General features: G+C 41.4%; 1 protein-coding gene across 1 annotated transcript in view; it reads left to right on the forward strand.

Annotated features, from left to right (window-relative positions):
• Positions 1 to 9,255, forward strand: part of nol6 (nucleolar protein 6 (RNA-associated)) — a 110,644-nt gene extending 101,389 nt beyond the window's left edge. The window contains exon 26 of the mRNA XM_080214038.1: positions 739 to 9,255. Coding sequence (XP_080070164.1) covers positions 739 to 888 — 150 coding nt within the window. The 3' untranslated portion in view covers positions 889 to 9,255. The remainder of the gene's footprint in view (positions 1 to 738) is intronic.
• Positions 9,256 to 13,784: the final 4,529 nt, after the last annotated feature.

The following is a 13,784-nucleotide window of genomic DNA, read 5'->3' on the forward strand; positions in this document are numbered from 1 at the left end:
TCGATGGTCCCTATCCTTTGGTCTATAGCTCTGGCAAATTCTTCCTCTTTGCCTCTCAAAGCTGCTCCCGGGCTCTGACTGTTTCCGAAAGAAATCTCCCGGATAAACTCAAAAGCCAAAAAAAAGCATATCCCCTCCCCCTGAGCTAATTATTTCCTGTTCCCAAATCTTCCTTTTATTTAGTAAAACAGCATGAATAATTTAATCCCCTCTGAATATAGCTATAGACGTCCTACCTCCACCAAATTCAGAAAGGAGTCACCCGTTTAACGTTTTTTTCCATTTCAAACTCTGATCTCCCGAGATAAACACCTGTTGAATTGCAAACACTTTGAATTTTATTGTTCAGCTTCTCACCAGGTGTTTTAATTTATCTTGCGTTTAAAAATGTCATCTCTCAAACGTAATCTTAAGACATTTGAATAGTGAAAGTAGACATTTTCACAACAATAACCTCAAAAAATTACTGTTTTAGGTGTGATATGGAGATGCCGGCAGGTTTATTTGGAATCGCGAGCTTTCGGAGCACTGCTCCTATATCAGCTCCTGATGGAAGGAGCAGTACTGTGAAAGCTCATGGTACCAAATAAACCTACCGGACTTTCACCTGGTGTTGTGAGGCTTCTTACTATTTCATGTGTGCGAGCTAACTTTCCACATGTTTTGGTATAAATTATTTATCATGTTTTGCTATAGAATCTGGCTTGAAACAAGCTTTATTTATTCTGTCAATTACAGATTTCACACGTCAATGCAAAAATGTTGGAAACTAAAGAAAACGGACTTCACATGATCCCCAACGTGGAGGCTGTGTTGGAAGACTTTGAGATTCTTGGAGCTGGTCTAGTGAAATCAGTTGAAGCAGTAACAGAGAAATGGAAGATCTAGTGATGTGAATCTATTCCAGATTGGTACTCAAGTGCTTAACCTTTGGCGCTGTGCTTTTGGAAGAATAGTGCAGTAAAATAAGTATTATAAATAACATTACTGAAAATAATAAATGTTTTTATATATTCATTTAAGTTTTTTTTATTGTGAGACATGGCCTTCACTGGCTGGCCAAGATTTATTGTCCATCCCTAGTTGCCCTTGAGAAGGTGGTGGTGAGCCACCTTCTTGAATCGCTGCAGTCCACACGCTGTGGATTGACCCACAATGCCTAGGGAGGGGATTCCAGGATTTTGATTCAGTAACTGCAAAGGAACAGCGATATATTTCCAAGTCAGGATGGTGAGCAGCTTGGAGGGGAACTTGCAGGTGATGGTGTTCCCATGGTCATGGGTTTGGAACGTGCTGCCAAAGAAGTTTTGATGAATTACTGCAGTGCGTCTTGTAGATAGTACACACTGCTGCTACTGAGTGTCAATGGTGAAGGAAATGGATGTTTATGAATGAGGTACTAATCAAGCAGGCGGCTTTGTCCTGGATGATGTTAAACTTCTTGTGTGTTGTTGCAACTGCACCCATCCAAGCAAGTGGGGAGTATACCATCACACTCCTGACTTGTGCCTTGTAAATGGTGGACTGGTGTTGGGGAGTCAGGAGGTGAGTTAATTGACTGAAAATGAATTTCTAAGAAGACAAGAATAGAATTAAGAAAATGTGTATGACTCAGTGTCAGTGTATTGCCAAGTATGTAGACCCTATGTCCCAGTTATTCAGTGATCAAATCAAACAATATGTTCCTCTGGCTGTTTGTAATATGCAGGATACAGACTATACTCAACCAGCACTACACTTGCAAATTAGTTAGATGTGATTCCACAATTGGGCAGCACTTTGTGAACTAATAGTTACACTAACAACAAATTTAAGGTAATCGATTGTGTTAAGCTAGAAGCAGCATATATTCATTCACAGGAACCTGTTCTCTGCAAACAGTAGGAATATGTTCAAGTCTTGTGCATTCTTGAATTACCCAGAAGCATGGGGAGCCTTGTTGCTTTCTCCCTGACAATATCTCGACCAATCAATGTCAACATGCCAACCAATAAGTACTCTCTCCTCCTGTGGTATAAATTGTTGTGGTCATTTGAAATTTGGCACACCATTTCTTCAACTCCCCTTAAATCCATCTGCCAATTATCATAAACATCTGCTCTTTGGCTATCGACCTCTCAGCTAGGGGAAACAGGTCTTGCCTCTCCAATCTATGTAGGCCCCTAATTATTTTATACTTCTCAATTAAATCTCCCTGTCACTCCATATAAGTCAGCCATCAAGTCTGTTCCACCATTCAGTTAAATCATAGAATCCCCATGGTGCAGAAGGAAGCCATTCAGCCCATTGAGTCTGCACTGACACCAATCCTACCCAGGCCCCATCGTGCTTACTTACCCTGCTAATCCCTTTAACCCATCACATCCCAGGTCACTAAGGGGCAATGTTAGCATGTCCAATCACCCTAACCTGCACATCTTTGGACTGTGGGAGGAAACCGGAGCACCCGGATGAAACCCACATAAACTCCCCACACACAGTGACTCAAGCTGTAAATTGAACCAGGGTCCCTGGAGCTGTGAGGCAGCAGTGCTAACCACTGTGCCACCATGCCACCCGCAGATGGTGGTGACTATCATGACTGATCTGATGTGATAATCCTCAATTCCACTTTCTCACTTTGTCCCCGTAATCTGGCTTCCCTCACTGAGTAAAAATCTGTCTATCTCAGTCTGGAGCAGACTTAATGACTCAGCCTCAACTGCCCTCTGCGGTAAAGAAATCCAGATTCACTACCCTGTGGAGAAGAAACTCCTCTTTCCTGTCTTGAATGGGAAACCTCTTACTCTGAGATTATACCCTCTGGTTCTCCACTCCCCCACAAATCACCTCTCAGCATCTAACTTGTCAATCCTCTGGAGAATTCTGTACGTCTCATTAAGGTCATTCTTAGAAACTCCGATGAGTACAGGGCCCGGTCTTCTGTGCCTTCTTTCTTTGGCTTGCTATCTTTTTTTATTATGCCTTTACAAAGTGCTCTGGGGGATTCTTCTATGTTGACTATGTTATATAGACACCTTGAGTAAATTTGAATTTGAGATGTACTTCAGTAAATACTATATTGATGACAAAAGTAGAGGAAATGTCTTCAAGGCAGTGGGAAAAAAGGCATTTGTTACCAGTCCAGTTGGTGCAGAGCTTAGAGAAGATTGAACTCTGCAAAGGTGAGTGGATTTAAACAATATAAGTATTCCTTCTATATTACAATCTTGTTGCACTAATGGATCTCAGTATTAAAGGTTTCAGCTTGGCTTACCTAGTAGCACACACTTCTGACAACCGTGGGTTTAAGTCCCAGTCCAGCACATAATTGAGTTTGGTACTTTAATTCAGTCCTGAGAGACTGCTCCTTTGTTGCTGTCTCCTTATGTCATAATTATAGCTCAGAAGCAGGCCATTTGACACAACAAAGACAATTTGTATTTAAAGTTAATCAAACATCATAAGCTGTTTTACAGGACTGCTATAAAATAAAATTGATACCAAACTACTTAAGGAGATGCTAGTGCAGGTGACCAGAAGCTTGGTCAAACACACCAGTTTTAAGCAGTGTTTTAAAGAAGGCAAGTGAGGTGGAGAGTGTTAGAAAGGGAATTCCAGAGCTTCAGACTTTGGCCAATGGTGAACTGATTAAAATTGGGAATCCTCAAGAGGCCAGAATGAGAGGAGTGCAAGTAACTCAGGCCTATCTTAAGATAAAGTTTATTTATTAGTGTCACAGTAGACTTACTTTAACACTGCAATGAAGTTACTGTGAAAATCCACATGTCACCACATTCCGGTGCCTGTTCGGGTATATTGTGGGAGAATGTAGCACTGCCAGTGCACCTTACCAGCACGAGTTTCGGACTGTGGAAGGAAACCGGAGCACCAGGTGGAAATCCAGGCAAACACTGAGTGCAAAATCCACACAGACGGTGACCCGAGCTGGGAATCGAACCTGGGTCACTGGGACTGTGAGGCAGCGGTGCTAACCACTGTGCCACCATACTGCCCTATCATCTGGCTGAAGAAAATTACAGAAATAGGGCTGTGGCCGAGAGAAATTTGAAAAAGGGGATGAGAATTCCAAACTAAAGGAGTTGCTTTACTTTAGCGCCAACAAAGGACAGCAAGCACAGAAGTGATGGATAGATGGAATGGTGGAATTGGGTCATGGGCAGGAGTTTTGAATCACTTCTATTTTATGGAGGGTTGAATATAGAATTCCTTCCAGGAGTGCAGTACAAGTTTGGGCCTAGGGCATGGGGAAAGTTTAGAAATTTAATCTTTTGGATTCAGGAGAGGGGAGGAAAGTGACAGAGACAGTTGATTGGATCGTATCAATCTTGATAAACAATGGGATATATGAAAACACCTTGGCATTCATAACTTGCTTTAAAAAAACTCCTGTTATTACAGCTGTAGAAAAGTGTCAATCAACCAGACTAACTTTGGAGTATCAGTCACAAAGTGCAATCTCATTATCTTCTGTAAATAAACATTGTGCCATTGACAAAATAAATCTAAGATCAAATGCTGTCAAGCAATGCTTTTCCTTGTGTGGACCTGTTTCAGCAGACTAATAATTACATAGAAAATAGAAGCCAAAGTAAGCCATTTGGCCCTTTGAGTCTTCACCATTCATTTTGATTATGGCTGGTCAACATGCTGATCTTTCTTTCTTCCGCCGTATCCCTTGGTTCTTTTAGCTCCGAGAGCTATATCTAATTCCCTCTTGAAATCACAGAATATTTTGACCTCAACTACATTCAATGGTTATGAATTCCACACATTCACCACTCTGGGTGAAGAAATTTTCCTTCCCTCAGTTCTCAATGGTTTACTCCCTTATCCTCAACAATGACCCCCATTTCTGGATGCCCCAACTATCAGGAACATGCTTTCTTAATCTACCCCATCTAACTCTGTTAAAATTTTAAGTTTCTATGAGATCCCCTCTCACCGTTCTGAACTCCAGTGAATATAATTGTCGGGGTGGCATGGTAGTTAACGTTGCTGCCTCACAGTGCAAAGGATCCAGGTTCGATTCCTGGCTTGGGTCACTGTCTGTATGGAATTTGCAAGTTCTCCCTGTGTCTGCATGGGTTTCCTCTGGATGCTCCGTTTTCCTCCCTCAGTCTGAAAGACAATTTGGTTAGGTGCATTGACCATGCTAAATTCTCCCTCAGTGTACCGAGCGACTAGGGATTTTCCCAGTAACTTAATTGCAGTGTTAATGTAAGCTTACGTGTGGTAGTAATGAATAAACTCATAACCGACTTAGGCTTTCCACATGTGACAGTTCTGCCATCCCAGGAATCAGCCTGATAAACCTTCGCTGTGACAGGGACATCCTTCTTCAGATAAGGGTACCAATTTGGCATGTCTGCTACAACTCTCAACAACTTTCACAGATGCACCAAAGAAAGCATTCTGCCCAGTTGTATCACAGCTTGGTATGGCTCCTGCTCTGTCTAAGATCACAAGAAACTACAAAGGGGTATGAACGAAGCCCAGTCCATCACACAAACCAGCCCCCCATCCATTGACTCTGTCTTCACCTTCCCTTCTGCCTCGGCAAAGCAGCCAGCATCACCAAGGACACTCTGGACGTACTCTCTTCCACCTTCTTCTGTTGGGGAAAAAGGTACAAAAGTCTGAGGTCACGTACCAATCGACTCAAGAACAGCTTCTTCCCTGCTGCTGTCAGACTTTTGAATGGACCCATCTTATATTAAGCTGATCTTTCTCTACACTTTAGCTGTGACAGTAACACTACATTCTGCACTCTCTCACTTCATTCTCTATATACAGTATGCTTTGTATAGTGTGCAAGAAACTATACTTTTCATTGTATGCTAATACATGTAACAATAATAAATCAAATGAAAACACACACATTACCCCAAGTGTGGCCTCACCAATGTCCTATATGATTGCAATAAAACATACCTATTCCTACAACTCAAACCCAATCGCTATGAAGGCTACATACCATTTGCCTGGTAACTCAAACCATTTGCTCTTTTTTGGGACCTTATTATGTATAGAAGTAGCTACTGCATTTGCCTACAAAATACTAATGTGTGCAGTTCAAAAATTATTTATTTTTCTCTTCCCCTTAAATGCACCCATGTTACTCACTGAACCAGTGCGTTTTGGTACATGTTCCATATTCCAATCACTGTTTGAATATAGAGGTTTCTCCTACTGGACTTATTAGTGGCTAGCTCATTTTTCTGACAGCTCACATATGGAAACATCATCTCCACGTCTACCCCATTAAATTATTTTATAACCTCAAAGATGTTGATCAGATCTTCCCTCCATCTAGTCTTTTCTAGCGTAAAATTCCCAGCCTGTTCAGTCGGGATGGATGGTTGTAACCTCTCAGTGAACATTCCTGATGCACTATGTGCATGCACAGGCACACAGCAGCATGGAAAGTAGCATGCTGGCATTGTCCTGTGATAAACAGTGCATATTCTGATCTCAGAAAGATTTAAAAGGGTCGCACATTGAAAAAAAAAGCCCCAAACAACAACAGAATTCCAAAGGGGGCATTGCCCTCGGCTGTGGTATCATTCTATCATTTGCACCTTTGCTGATACCTATGTATAGAATCATAGAATCCAATAGTGCAGAAGGAAGGCATTTGGCCCATCGAGCCTGCACTGATCACAATCCTACCCAGGCCGTATCCCCATAACCCCCATGCATCTACCCTAGCTAGTCCCCCTGACACTAAAGGGCAATTTATCATGGCCAATCCACCTAACCCGCACATCTTTGTACTGTGGGAGGAAACCGAGCACCCGGAGGAAACCCACACAGACACAGGGAGAATATGCAAACTCCACATAGACAGTGATCCAAGCTGGAATTGAACCCAAGTCCCTGATCAATTCTATCTCTCTAGAAACTTGCCTCAGTTCTTTGCTTTCTTTAATGGCCTTGTTAACTTGTGTTTCTAACATTAATGGTTTGTGTACCGGCATTTCATGGTCCCTCTTCCCCATTTCAACACTAACATTCCAAGAACTGAGTGGCCTCCCTATTTTTGTGCCAAATTGTACCTTTTAATTATGTTAAAACTCAGACCCCATTTGCCTGATTAGTTGGATATAAAAGATCCCATGGCAATGTTCCAGGAGAAGTTGTCCAACATTTCTTCCTGTATTAAAATGACTGAACAAAATGATTTAACTGGTAGCTTATACAATTAGCTGTTTCTGGGACCTATTATGCACTAACATGACTACTGCATTTGCCCACAAAATAATAGTGCATGCAGTTCAGAAATAATTTATTGACTGTAAATTGATTCAAGATGTGGAATGCATCAAGAATGCAGATTTGTCCTTTGATAAACTGTTGTGAAAAGTGAGAGATGGTCTGGAGCGTATACTGTAAACTTGTGTTTAAGCTGTTCGTAGATGCATAGCTTAAATTTCTAAATGTTTAATTTTTTAAGCTTGAATCAATGTAGTTTAAGTTTAAGTGTCAACTCTGTTGTATTAAAGCAAGTCAATTGAGTTAACTTAGCCAGTTTATTCCTGTAGGCAAGAACATTATGTTGGAAGTCTAAACCCATGCACTGGCATCATTACCATCATTATAATTCACACCCCCCTCACTGGTTTCCTTCTATTTATTTAATGACTAACCAAAGTCCATAGACTAACATTAGAACATTTTCAACTTATTGTAAGTAACCTTACTTGCTCACGCAGCAGAAGGAAATGTGCAGTGGTGTTTCTGACCGGAGGGCTGATATCAGTGTGAAAAATGCAAATAAGAACTGAATTTCCTTGTGCTTTGTACAGTGGTTTAGTTTTTTAATGTTTGTATGGCGAGGGGACGCAGTTCTCATTAGCATTATTCACACACTGATATTAGCCCTCTGGCCAGGAAAATCACTACAAAATCCTTTACTCTGTGTGAAGAATGCTAATAGAGATGGCTGCTAAAATATGTTGTACATCAAATGATGTGTTGTCCATCTGTGGATCTCTGCATGGAGCTCAGTATTTTTGACCTGGCCAACTGACTAAAGGGAGCAGATTTAGACTCTGCAATAGCCCAGGGCAGATCCTAGTGAACAGACAACTTTTTTGTATATCGCTTTGTATTGACTTTAATGTAAAATAAAAGTAAAACAGGGTGTCAAGTTGCTATTACCTATTTTACTTCATTATACAAGTAGGGTACAAGTATATTTTGGTATTGATCTGCCTCTACCACCCTTACAGACAATGGATCCCAGAGCTCCACCACCCTCTGGGTGAAAATATTTCTCCTCAACTCTCCTTCAGTTTTTCTACCAATTACTTGAAATCTATGCCCTCTGGATATTGACTTCTTCACCAATGGTCTTTCTATCCACTCTATCTTGGTCCCTCACAATTTTATACAGCTCATTTGAAACTCAGAAAAAATCTCAGCTTATTCAATCTTTCCTCATGCACAACATATTTCTAGTCCCAGTAGTGCCCTTGTAAACCCCGTGCAGTTGATCACACCCTATCTGTAATATGATGACCAGAGCCGTATATGTGTTACAGCCTTTAAGGGATATCAAGTGTGTTGTGTGATCCAGTCTTTGTTTCACTTTTCCTTGGAGCAGATCACACACACAGCTCTGACGTTTTCAAGCTTTATACTGACATTGTTCTCATTTGTTGAGTCTTACTAAATTAATCCATAATGCGTTTACCCAATCCTTTGCAAGTGATTGGTGCCTTGTATTTGGTGCAGTAAATAAACCTAAAGTATATAATTGTAATGATACGACATGGTGATCATTGGTGATAAGACAGGTGGCAGCAAGATTCAGTTTACCTATTACATGCCGAACAGCTTTAGATTGTGTGACATGAAATGAGATGACTCTTGGTGCTTTGGTCGGACCACAGTAAAGTTGTGGCACTGGATAATGTTGAAAACGCAATGTAGTGACTGCGAAGAAAAGCTTTGGAGTCACAACACCAAGCAACCAGCCTAAATCAGATGCAGCATTTAAAATCTATATAGCCTTTGTACATACACTGCAATTGGAATTTACATTTCTAAAATTTAGATTACATAATTTAGAAATGTCTTACAATACAAACAGTCTAGGACCCATTCCTAGAATTTCCTGCTGGTCATGGTTGTGTGATAGAACTGCTAATTGCCGCCACCCTATACACCCTACTATTTAGATAACTCATTATCCACTTTGCTTTTACAGGTTTCTGCGGAACATCTTATTAAAAGCCTTTTGAAAGTCAACATATATGGCATTCTCCACATCATTATCACGCACTTACCCTGTTAGACCTTTAATGGATTCCAACAAATTTGTGAGGCATGTCCTGCATCTCATAAAGCTTACGCTGGCTGGGAATTATTGCCTTTATCCCTTGTTAAATATACTTAAAGTGCTTCCTTTATAATAGACTTCAGTGTTTCTTTACTATTAATGTTAAGCTAATAGGCCCATAACTCCCAAGTTCACACTTCTGACCTTGTTTAAAAATTGAAATAACAAAATATTTTAATACAGCAATTGTTACTACCCTTGTATTTAATGAGCTGTGTAAAACTAAATTCAGCTTTCATTCTCTTTCTAATTCCATCTCCTTCAGTATTGTTGAGTGCCCTCCGTCTGTTGGAATGCTGATCAATTATACAAACTACACCTGATTTTTGTTTCACATTTTATCTGTAATTTGGATACGTGAAAATATCGGCCTGAATTTTGCACATGTTGTATCATGCGTCGAGGCCTCGGAAGCAACTGGAATTTTTGCTTCTGGTGATGAATGTAAGACCAACGTGATTTCCTACAGCTTGGCCAACTGAGGGCTAGTGAAACATGCCGTGACACTGGAGAGGGGTTGGCAACAGGGACTGGAGTGTGACAGGCACTTGGGTCCAATAGGGATTCAGTGGGGTTTTTAAATGTGGCTGAGGCAGCCCCCACCTGCTGCCAGGATTTCTTGAGGAACTTCAGGGTGCTCTTCAGGAAGCAATCTCAACATCATGTGAGGTTATGGCCACAGAACTTGCTCGACATGCCAACCAGGAGGGCAATACTGATGGGCGTTCTGCCCCCTGCCTCTCAGACAACTGTGTGCATGCCTTGATGGAGGCAGTGAGTGTAAGGCGGGGATATCCTAATGGCATGGGGTGGCAGGAGGAGGCCACAGCACCAGTCTGATCAGAGGTGGCAATATAGGTCGTTGACATGATGTGACGCACTGCATCTGGATCCCTTGCCCCAAAAGGTTTAACCATCTTCTGTGCTCAGCAAGGGTGAATACTGGGAGGAGAGCTCTTGAAGGATAGCTGTTCTTCATGATGCTCATCAGTGTAGAATTCAGAGTACCAGAAGGTACAGATACCTGTGCCTGCCAAGGCTGGGAATCAACTCTGGTGGGATATAAGTGTGAGGTGTGAAAATCTGAGGGGAGCCTGAACCTGATTCATGGGGAATGGGGCCTGGGCGTATGAAACTGGTATGGTGTTGCAGGTAGAGGGTGGACTAATGAATGCACATTTGCCTTTTCATGAGAGAATACATAATGCATACACGTGCAAATGAGTGATATGATGCCCCATTTGCTCATCCTTAGCAACTTTGAGATGGATATCCTGGAATTCGAGCAGGAATGCAGAACAAGTTAATCAGATCATGAAAAGCAGATGTCTCAGAGGAAGGTAAGAGTCCAATGGACGGATAGGACACTGGTGCAGAGTGCAAACAATGGAGAATCATCTCAAATGAGAAGATCAAAGCAAGTGTCTTGAGGACTCCAGCGATGATGATACTACCATAACGCTGTTGTTCATAGTCTCACCAGGCTGCCTAACATGCACATTCAATATGCGATCATTGTTTACCACTAACGCATTGTCTTCCTCCTCAAATAAGCCATCCACCAAACGCACTCAGGAACTCAAGGAGCATCAATTGAAACATAGAACCTAGAGGCAGGAGTAGGCCATTTGGCCCTTTGAGCCTGCTCCACCATTCATTTTGATAATAGCTGATCACCAAACTCAATATTCTGATCTCCCTTTCCCCCTATATCCCCTGATCCCTTTAGACCCAAAAGCTAATTTCTTCTCAAAATCAGACATTTTGGCCTCAACTACTTTCTGTGGTAGTGAATTCCACACATTCACCACTCACTGGGTAAAGAAATCTCACCTCGCAATCCTAAAAGGCTTTCCTTTATCCTCAAAATACCCTCATTCTGAACTCTCCCACCATTGAATTCTTTTTGAATCAACCCTGTCTAATGCTATTAGAATTTTATAAGTTTCTATGAGCTCCCCGCTCACTCTTCTAAACTCCAATGAATACAATCCTAACTGATCTAGTCCTGCCTCGCACGACAGATCTGACATTCCAGGAATTAGCCTGGTAAATCTTCGCCGCACTCCTTCGATAGCAAGGACATTCTTCCTCAGATAAGGACACCGAAACTGCACACAATATTCCAGTTGTGACCTCATCAATGCCCTGTATAATTGCAGTAAAACGTCCCTATCCCATTTGTCTTCTTTACTGCTTGCTATACCTGTTACTTTCAGTGACTGATGCACGAGGACACCAAGGCCTTGCTGAGTATCCACCTCTCTCAATTTACACCCATTCAAATAATAACCTGCCTTCCTATTATTGCTATTGAAGTGGATAGCCTCACCTTTATCCACATAAAACTACATCTGTCATGAAAATGCCCACTCACTCAGCCTATACAAATCATGCTGAAGCATCTCTGCATCCTCCCCGCAGCTCACCCTCCCACTTCATGTCAACTGCAAATTTGGAGATAATACTTTTAATTCCCTCTTCCAAATCATTAATGTATAATGTAAACAGTTGGGGTCCAAGCACAAATCCCTGCAGAACCCCATTAATGATTGACTGCCAATTAGAAAAATATCAAATCTTTGTTTCCTACCTGCTGACTAGCTTTCTATCCATCTCAAGACATTACCTACAATCCCATGTGTTTTAACTTTATATAATAGTCTGTTTTGTAAGATCTTGTTGAAAGCCTTCTAAAACTCTATATAAACCACATCCACTGGTTCTCCTCAATCAACTCTGCTAGTTACATTCTCAAAAAATTTCCAATAGATTTGTCAAGCATGGGTTCCCTTTTGTAAATCCATGCTGACTAATGCCTTCCAAATGCTGAGCTATGAAATCCTTGATGATAACATTGGGGTCCTAGCACAGATCCCTGCGGTACCCTACTAGGCACTGCCTGCCAATTGGAAAAATATTAATTTATCCCAACTTTTTGCTTCCCATCTCCCAATTCTACCCGTAATCCCATGTGCTTTACCTTTACATAGTAGTGTGCGATATGAAACCTTGTTGAAAGCCTTCTAAAGTCTAAGTAAGCCACATCCATTGGTTCTCCTTGGTCAGCTCTACTAGTTACATTCGCAAAGAATTCCAATAGATTTGTTAAGCATGATTTCCTCTTATAAATCCATGCTGACTTTGTCTGATTATACCATTGCCTTCCAAATGCCGAGTTATAAAATCCTTGATAAAACTCTAGCAACCTCCCCAGTACTGACATTAGGCTCACTGGTCTATAGTTCCCTGTCTTCACTCTGCCTCCCTTTTTGAATAATGGGCTCACATTAGCTACCCTCAAATCTGTAGGAGCCAGTATTTTTCAAAGTATTTTGAAAAATGACCACAAATGGATCTACTGTTTCCAGATCTACTTCCTTAATTACTCTGGGATGAAGATTATCAGGACCTAGAGATTTATCCACCTTCAATCCCACCAATTCCCCCAAACCATTTCTCTTCTAATACTGATTTCCTTCAGCTCCTCACTAAAACTTGTTTCTCTCAGAACTTCTGGTACGTTATTCATGTCTTCCTTTATGAAGACAGAAGCAAAGTACAAATTTTGTTTCTCAGCCATTTCTTTGCTCCCCGTAATGAGTTCGCCTATTTCTGTCTGTAAGGGGCCCATGTTGGTTTTTGTCGAACTTTTTCTCTTTACAAACCTGTAGAAACATTGACTCACCATATTTACCCATGTCACATCCTGTCTCATTACCAGGCATCGGCTCAGATACAAGCATGTCGATGAGTCAAATGCTAACAACAATGAATTTACACAGCCTTTTTGTTTCATTTGCTCATGGGATGTGGGCATCGCTGGCAAGGCCAGCATTTATTTCCCATTCCTGATTGCTTCTGAAAAGAGACAGTACATTGTTTTCTTTAGGTAACACTAGTCAGTTTGGTGTTGGACATCAAAGTAATGTGTGACTTAGAAATTTCAGATGGTGCTGTTCGCATGCACCTTATCCTTCCAGCCGGTAGAGGTTGCGGGTTTGGACAGAACATTTTGAAGCTTGCTTGGTGAGCTGCTGCAGTGCATCTTGTAGATGCACAGTGCAATTTGGGAAAATCCAATGCATGCAGGAATTATACAGTAAATGGTAGCACCCTTAGGAATATTGACAGACAGAGAGATCTGGGTGTAAATGTCCACCAATCACTGAAAGTGGCAATGCAAGTAGATAAGGTAGTCTAGAAGATATATGCTTACTTTCATCGATCAAGGCATTGAATATAAAAATTGGCAGGTCATGCTGCAGCTGTGCAGAACCTTAGTTAGGCTTCACTTAGAATGTTGTGTACAATTCTGGCCGCCACACTACCAGAAGGTTGTGAATACTTTGGGGAGGGCACAGAAGAGGTTTACCAGGATGCTGCCTTGTCTGGAGGGTATTAACTATGAGGAGAGGTTGGATAAACTCAGTTTGCT

This window comes from Carcharhinus amblyrhynchos, chromosome 1 (assembly GCF_965287045.1).
Source record: "Carcharhinus amblyrhynchos chromosome 1, sCarAmb.v2.hapA, whole genome shotgun sequence".
Lineage (NCBI taxonomy): Eukaryota > Metazoa > Chordata > Chondrichthyes > Carcharhiniformes > Carcharhinidae > Carcharhinus > Carcharhinus amblyrhynchos.